At 44.5% G+C, this 8900-nt stretch overlaps 1 protein-coding gene across 2 annotated transcripts in view; it reads left to right on the forward strand.

Moving 5' to 3' along the window:
- The window catches only part of KIF20B (kinesin family member 20B), a 65371-nt gene extending 56862 nt beyond the window's left edge, over nucleotides 1-8509 (forward strand). For both annotated transcript variants that reach the window (XM_072131374.1, XM_072131375.1), the window contains exons 31-34: nucleotides 1385-1480; nucleotides 4379-4499; nucleotides 4594-4730; nucleotides 8230-8509. In XM_072131374.1, coding sequence (XP_071987475.1) covers nucleotides 1385-1480; nucleotides 4379-4499; nucleotides 4594-4730; nucleotides 8230-8307 — 432 coding nt within the window. In that variant the 3' untranslated portion in view covers nucleotides 8308-8509. The remainder of the gene's footprint in view (nucleotides 1-1384; nucleotides 1481-4378; nucleotides 4500-4593; nucleotides 4731-8229) is intronic.
- Nucleotides 8510-8900: the final 391 nt, after the last annotated feature.

An 8900-nucleotide genomic window follows, 5' to 3' on the forward strand; every position in this document is an offset into this window, starting at 1 on the left:
GACCGGCTCACGAACGGAGCCGGTACCAGAAGCAGCGGCTGTCAGCTGTCTATCATGACTCCGATCGCGGGTCAAGCATGACCGCGGCGTGTAAGGGTGTTCCTGCTGTGGATCGGATCCCCGTGCCGCTTACCAGGGGATCCGATCCTCTTCTGGGCAGCCTCGAAGTCTGCCTAGTGCTCCGGGGCTGCCCATCCGGGTCATCTGCGCATGCTCAGACAGTTTACACTGCTCTACAATGAAAAACTATTGTAGAGCAGTGTATTGAACTTGAACCAGCGATCAGTCTTTATCCAGGGCATCGGGCGGAAGGCACAGTGGTGCTGACAGTGTGTAATAGCTAAGATGGCAAACCTGAGAATGTCATTGTATGTTATATGCATCTCATGGATCTCATAATCTCTCATCTCTGTCTCATCTGTCTCATCTCTTTTTTCTACATGTCAGATACTAGTGAAATTTCAGAAGCTAAATGAAAGTGTATATAAACCTTGTACCCTATTAATCTAAGCACATTGTCAGCACATAGCATCTCTTAGGAATCATAATGTGTCTGAATCACTGAGTGATGGGAGCTAAAACAGTAATAAAACTGAGTAAAATTATGAAGTAGGGGTTAAAATGATATTTATTGTATAAACCTCACTAGCGGATTGAAATTTTCTTTCATGTGAGATATAAGTGAAGAAAAAGATACAATGAGAGAAGTAACTGGTCCGCTTTAAAAGGATTCAACATTTTGATTGTTTATTTGTTTATAGCCCAACTGAGGGGACACTACAAATCCATGATAATAGAAGCCATCTTCATAAAAATTCTGAATGTACCTATTAGTAGGCAGCATGTTATAGAGCAGGAGGAAGAGAGCAGATTGTATATAGTGTCTGCATTCAGTGTATTTATAATACTGATTTTATTTATCCTGTTCTGTCACGTTTCACTTTTAACCCAGATCAGCGGAGAACTTGTTCTAGCAATGTATTCCCTAGAAATAAGCCATGTAGCAGCACATAAATCTATCATCTACATTGTGTCATGTGCATCTATTAAGCCACTTACTTGTCTGGGTACATTGCATCTTCTGCCCATGTCGGGCCATGTCCATTACCTTCCATATACTGTTGTATTCATCCTGCACCATAATACATGTATACATGGAATGGAAGTGCTTTATATCAAGTATTTTACAGTCAAGTGATTTCTCCCTGGAAAAGCTAATAACACGGTGCAGCAGGAGCGGTCACCTCCTGTCATGTCCTTTTTAGTACATTCCAAATCTGGTCACTAGAAGCAGAACCCCCCCCCACCCCCCCCCCCTTTCCCCACAATTGTTGACAAGAGCCATTCCAGCATGTAATAAGCCTCACTTTCTCTTTGCGATTAGGATGTTGTGAAAAGCGAGAACAGGAAAAATACACGGAATAATAAAATGACCCCATCGTCCTTGGCAAGTCCGGCGTCGAGCATCTACAGCTCAAAGGTTTGTGTTTTTTGTGTGATATCTGACATTTAAGAAGACATTGACTTGTTACTACTAGGTGGGCACAAATGTCATCCCATGATCACGATTTAAAGTCCTCTGAAGCCTCATTCATTGATTTTCTTCTGTAAGAAATTGCATCAAAATAGGTTTATACACGTATAATGCATGTGCAAGGTTCCTTTTGGCACATGACAATGTACATGACAAAGTAGTATTATAGGGTCATATCTAGGTGGGGTTGCTGCTGTTTAAAGAGCAGGTTTTACCCCATTAAACAAGTAGTTCCCTCATGTGGGATATGACATTTATTTACTAGAAATTTTATATGAAATCTCACCTGTTTATCAGCCCCCTCCCCCCAAAGTCAGGTAAATATTACTCTTCTCACCCCATTTGCACATGAGATGAGTTAAAGATGATCTGTCACCCTAAAATATGCACTAGAAGTAGCAGTATATTTTAGCATTTTTAGCAGTGTTAAACTGCGAGCTTTATTGTAACCCTTGGATAAAGCTAGCAGAAGTTGCATTGCCATAGCCTCAGAACAGCGGACCGAGCTTACAGCGGTTTTCATGAGGAGGCGGTCCGAGGTGCTGCTTCTTCCCCGGACCACCCTTTACAACGCCATAGGTTGGCTGTGACTGCCAGCTTCATGCAGCTGTCAATTCTTCCTCGGACCGCCCCATCAGGGTTCCGATGAAGCTAGCAGATTATCACTGCTAAAAATGGGGTAGCACTAGGAGCTGCTTACTTTGGTAAGCAGCTCCTAGTGCATTTTTTAGGGTCACAGGTCCTCTTTAAGTATAGTGGTTGCTGGAGTAGTGTCACTTCAGTAGCCCCTATCTTCTATTCTATAGGACAGTGATGGTGAACCTTTTAGAGGCCGAGTGCCCAAACTTCAGCAGAAAAACCCACTTATCACAAGGTTAGAGTTGAGCAAACAGACGTTCCCATTTGAGTTCGGCCTCAAGTACTCGAAGTATTGCCAGATTGGCTGCCGAACAGTCAGTCTGGCAAACCAACGCCCATAGCAACTAGTCATGGCTATTACCGGCCAGGCGGACAATAAACAAAAGTTTAAAGTTGCTGATGGAGATGAGCAGATCTGGGAATGTCGTGTCCTCTGATCTCTATCAGCAACTTATTGCTCCTGCTTTTCCACAGCTGTCAGTCACATTGCTGCCTAGAGGACACCAATAGTGTTGACAGAAGGAAAGGAAATTTGGCTTATCATTGTAGCATCACTGCAGGGTCTCCTTGAACTGGAGAACGCTCAGGACGGAAGCTCCAATGATAATCCAATCTTGTCCACACATTCTTGCTCCTTCTGCAGTCCCAGGAAGTTTTGCCGGCTATATACCACTGGGGGGGCTGTCTGGCAGGCATGCTATATACCACTGGGGGGGCTGTCTGGCAGGCATGCTATATACCACTGGGGGCTGACTGGCAGGCATGCTATATACCACTGGGGGCTGACTGGCAGGCATGCTATATACCACTGGGGGCTGACTGGCAGGCATGCTATATACCACTGGGGGCTGACTGGCAGGCATGCTATATACCACTGGGGGCTGACTGGCAGGCATGCTATATACCACTGGGGGCTGACTGGCAGGCATGCTATATACCACTGGGGGCTGACTGGCAGGCATGCTATATACCACTGGGGGCTGACTGGCAGGCATGCTATATACCACTGGGGGGGCTGTCTGGCAGGCATGCTATATACCACTGGGGGCTGACTGGCAGGCATGCTATATACCACTGGGGGCTGACTGGCAGGCATGCTATATACCACTGGGGGCTGACTGGCAGGCATGCTATATACCACTGGGGGCTGACTGGCAGGCATGCTATATACCACTGTGGGCTGACTGGCAGGCATGCTATATACCACTGTGGGCTGCCTGGCTATATATTAGGGAGGCTGTAACCAATGCATTTCCCATCCTCGGCTTATACTCGAGTATAAGCCTGACCTTGGGTGGAGGTTTTACTATAGGTAAACAGTGGAGATATCACATGAGAGGGAATTCATACCCTAGTAGTTTAGTGGGGTAAAATCTGTTAAAGTTTGCTATAAGGCCCAAGTAGGGTTACCCATTTCATACTCACCCTGTTAGATTTTGCCTCTGCTCATGTAGCTCCCGGGCAGCAGGATTTGGGGCTCCTTGTGACATCCTCCGTCGTTCCTCTGGATGTCCAACTTTACCCGTTATACGTCGCAGTGCGCCATATATCGTTATGGAGAGGGGCGGGGGTGAGCAGCGTCTCTCTGAGGCGCTGACCTATGCCCAGCGTGCTACAGTACGGCAGGCACATTGCTGTGTGAATGTAGCCTTACTGGAGGGAGAGCCATAGACATTTGAACACCCTGCAGTCACTGCTATGACACTTTTTTTCATATTGATACACTTAAGAATTCACATAAGAGGGGATTCTAGAAAGGACATTTCATCCCCTAGACCAGTGATGGCTAACCTTTTAGAGCCTGAGTGCCCAAACTTCAACCAAAAGCCACTTATTTATTGCAAAGTGCCAGCACAGAAATTTAAGCAGTAATTTATTTCTCCTTGTTCTTTAACAACTTTCAATCGTTCAGCCTCCTAAAGACACCAATGCAGGAGGGCAAATTCCCCTGTCATTGTAGGAAGATTTTGTAGGCAGATTTTTTGAGTCCTGTCTGGTGAACTTAATGCTGGGGTGATGGCCTGGGTGCCCACAGAGAGGGCTCTGAGTGCCGCCTCTGGCACCAGTGCCATAGGTTCGCCACCACTGCCCTAGACAGCGTCACCTATTCCTCCCCTCTGACCACTCTAGCAGATGTATCAGCACTGTTGTACATAGAAATAATATAACCTCTATGTGGGACTTGACAAAACTTTCTGATTACAGAGACAAACACTAAAGAAGCAGGCGTCTACTTCCAGCACTGCCTCCTCTCAGAAAAAGGACGGCACCTTACAGAAGCTCGGGGAATTTCTACAGAGTTCTCCTTCCATCTTTCAGACAAAAGGTATTGTGCACCTGCAAAGTCTTTTACACAATCCCATGAAATCTGCACTGATTTCTAGGTAAGGAGATTAAAGGAATGATTCTTGGTTTTTCAGCAAAAAAATTCTTGGAGACTATTGGTGCACCTAAGAGCACGGATTGCAGAAATGCGGATGAAAATAAACCAAAAAGATCTCGGCGAAAATTATACACTACGGAAATCTCTGCTCCGCTAGACATACCGGCTCATGCGGTGAGTAGTCGTCTGGGTATCATATCATAATGTAGTAAGTCCTGTGAGGGTGTAGTCCTATGTAGTCAGTTGTACCTTGCACAGCAGAGACCCCCGAGCAGGTTGGACTTAGGTAGTCCATATAATTAAAGGGGTTATCCACATTACCACAGACGGTATATTGGCAAATTGTTCATTATGCTAACAATATCAAATGCTTGTTGAAAGTGGACAACCCCTTTAAGGACAGACTATTGATGACATTTTCTACCTATACATCATAGTAAAGTAGAACCAACCAGTTTCTGTGATCGGATGTATATTGGTGCCTCCTGATGGTAAATAAGTTGAGTTTCCATATGTTTAATCTGTTCCCGCATAAGCTGCAGAGCTACCAGGAGTCTTCTCTAAGGCCTAAAGCAAACAGCCGTAAATGGAGGCCGTGAGCTGGCGCACAAACTGCGGCAAGCCTGCGGTCGCCATTGGCTTTCATTATGTATGGGTCAGTAAGCATGCCCTGTCTCACCATGTCCGGGCCCTACACTTACCCTGGTTTGCAGCCTGTTTAAAGTACAATATTGTGTGCCCCATAAAGGAAATTTACCATCAAAATCAAACCTGATGAACCAGGGACACTTACTCATGGACCCAGGCACCGTGACTGTAATCTTATATTTGTTATCCATGGCTTCATTTCTTCTAATAGAAACTTTTAAAATTCCGCTAATGGGTGGGTGTTTCCAGAGCCCCTCAGTGCTGCAGCCTCACTAGCTGTTACAATGAGCACAACATGTCTCTCCCTGTTCCCTCCCTCCTTTCTCTGCCTGTGCAATCTAGCAGCAGTAGGAAGTGCAGGGCGTGGGAGACCTGCTCTGCTTATTGTAGCAAGCAGTGAAAAGACATCGCTGAGGGGCTCTGGAAACACCCTGCCCCAGAGCCCTCGGGCTCCTAGCATAATTTTAAAAGTTGATTTTAGAAAAAAGGAGGCCATGAATAAAAAATATAAGAATATTATAACGGTGTATGGATCTATGAGTAAGTGCCCCTGGGCTTGTTGCTTGGTTCAGTAGTTCTGGTTTCAGTCCGGTAACTCCTACACACATAGTTAGTTTGTCGCAAAGGGTCAGGTTTTGGCAAATGCATCCAGAAATCTTTCTGTATCTACCAGATCTATCCATAGGATAAGTATGTGTCATGTTGGCTCCATAAGTATTAAGTCTTAAGTCTTTTTTGTGGTATATGTATATTTATACACACCAGGAGTCTGTGCCAGATATATTCCAGAATTGGAGACTCTGTAACAGAATTCTGGTATAATTTGTGCCAAAAGCCTTGTATAACATTTAGGGTTTTTTTTACCATCTATTGGCAATTTTCTAACTCGTACGAAAAAAGGGGTGCGCCAAAACGTAGGCCGAAATGTTTGCTATAACCATCTGCAGACCAGCACGTTCTGCCTGTTGTAATGGACCCGCGTGTAGGTCTGATCCCACGGACTGAACACATCACACAGGATGGGAGTCCCTGCATCATACAGAAATATGCAAGGAATCCCCTTCTGCTGCCCAGACTGCAGCACCGGTACAGTGACTTACATGTCGGAGGGCTAAAGTTAGATTTATCAGCGTCTGAATCCTTGCTTCACAATTATCAAGGGTTTTAGGCTCTTATTACTAGTATGAAAAGGAAGAATGCATCGAAGATTATACGAAGGAGACAAATTTTGCGCATTTCTTTTCCCAAAACAAAGTCAACTAATTGGAGATGTGAAATGTAAGACAGGACGGTCTTCTACTACACTGCATACATCACCCAGCATCCGACACTGGGGTAATGTATCAATGTGTAACACATAGGACCAGTGGATCTATCACTGGACGATGCTTTGCATCTATTAGCTGGGCTGGTTTATGCTTTAAATTTTTTGGTGCACAAACTTTTTTTTTTTTTTCACCACGAAGCCACACCCCTTTTCCAGGTAACTATTGAAACTGCCTAAAAAGGGTCCAGCTTATTGCACTAGAAACGATGAACTTTGCACTCCTACTTTTATTGACTTCTATCGACTTGAGTGACTGTTTTAGTAGATTGTGGCCGGTCACCGTTGGTTCCATAGATGACGATATGATGTACTGGCAGCTTGCGTGTAGACCTCTTTCTTAGGCTGTTTTCACAAGACCTGGGAGTAGCATACATTGTGTAGAGGGGCGAGTGCTCCTCACCCCTCCCCTCTCCATAGGGATACTGCACGGTGACAAGTGTGTGTGCTCCCTGTACCGTGACCGCACAATGTATATGATTATTTCCTATTACTCTGCCCCTGATTATTGGGGCTGCCATCTTGCCTGACCTCTAGTAACGGCATTTAGTGATTCACTTTACTGCCACCTCACGGCCATAGACATCGATGGCCTCTAGCAAGTCATGAAGGTCTATGGAAATCTTTCTATGTCGTCTGTTATTAGACTTGTCCTAGTGCAGTGGTGGCAAACCTATGGCACGGGTGCCAGAGTTGGCACTTGGAGTACTCTCTGTGGGCACCCAGGCCTTCACCCAGCACAAAGGTCACCATTCAGGACTCCTCCTCCTGCAGTCACAGGCAGCCCAGAACATGCTGTATGACTTAAAGTGACTTGGAATACAGGAGGAGCGCGGAGGTGTGGACAGAGCTGGATGATCATTGAAGCCCCTTCTCACGGCCTGTGATTCAGCCGGTTAAGGGGACCTTAGAGGGAAGCTACAATAATACAGGCAGTCCCCGGGTTACATACAAGATAGGGTCTGTAGGTTTGTTCTTAAGTTGAATTTGTATGTAAGTCGGAACTGTATACTTTATAATTGTAGCCCCAGCCAGAATTTTTTGGGTCTCTGTCACAATTGTATTTTAAAAATGATGGGTTGTCATAAGAACCAGGATTAACAATAAAGCTTCACTGCAGACATAATTTATAACTGTTATAGTTGTTTATTGTAGCCTAGGACTAAAGTACAGTAAATTACCAAAATCCAGAGGTCCGTTTGTAACTAGGGGTCGTCTGTAAGTCGGGTGTTAAGTAGGGGACCGCCTGTAATCCAAATTTCTCAAACTTTTTACTGTATTGGTGTCTTCGGGACGCCAATACACTTGAGTCTGTGACACAGCAGGGGGCAATAAGTTACTTTAGATGGGCATTTGGCACTTTGTGAAAATATGCGGCTTTAGGTTGTAGTTTTGGCACTCGGTCTCATCGCTGTCCTAGTGTATTGTGATGGATTCCAGGACACAAATGGGGCAATAGTATATAGTCACATGAATAGTGGATAATGTCGGGTCCCATAGTAGTAAATGGCACGGTGGTCAAACATACGTACCACTGCTATATACACATTTCAGGACATTGGTTGAAATCGAAGCAGTCGGACCACTGGTGGTGATGACCTGCAGAGTAACGTGTATAATCTATGGACTGCATTGTGACGACCGGCAGAGCTATCTTGTACAGCATCAGGAATATTTTTGACAATCCCGTTTCTTTTCCAGATCATCATGGACACTAATGAAAAGGAAAGCGATCACCTTATCATGAAGAGACGTCTGAGAACAAGAACTGCCAAATAGACTCTCCATATCTGTGATTATCATCCTGTGTATAGTATAATATGTATATAGGTGTACGAACAGCTTCAACTTTCCTATAAATCAATTATTTTTTTTTTGTAAAGCCCTGTATGTAAATCCTGCACCTTGTATAATGTAGTCATGCACAAGTTATAATTGTGCATTATGGCACATCAGTCTTAATAAACCTATTTCCATAAAACGGGCCTTTTTTGTAGCAAAAAGGATGAATCCAATGAATTCATCACAAACGAAGGAAAGAAAAAGGGGATGCATATGTATCAAACAAGGGAAAGATTTTATTAAAGTATCACAAACAATAGATAAAAACCATTAAGAGTCCACCTTGGGACTTCAAAAACTATACAGACATGATCACAGGGATGACCTTCTTTATTTTGGGACATTCAGCATTACGCAGAAATAGAACTTGAATGCTTCATACAATGACCCAAGGTGTCATGGGGAGTCATCCGAGTCCTGGCTTGACTAATGTGCAATGAGAACATTATAAGCTGCCTTCAACAGCTGCCACCAAGACCTGATGTACCTGGACTATGGGGCGTAAAATCTCCCAGGTACCTCAGTTGGAC

Source organism: Engystomops pustulosus, chromosome 11, assembly GCF_040894005.1.
Source record: "Engystomops pustulosus chromosome 11, aEngPut4.maternal, whole genome shotgun sequence".
Classification (NCBI taxonomy): domain Eukaryota; kingdom Metazoa; phylum Chordata; class Amphibia; order Anura; family Leptodactylidae; genus Engystomops; species Engystomops pustulosus.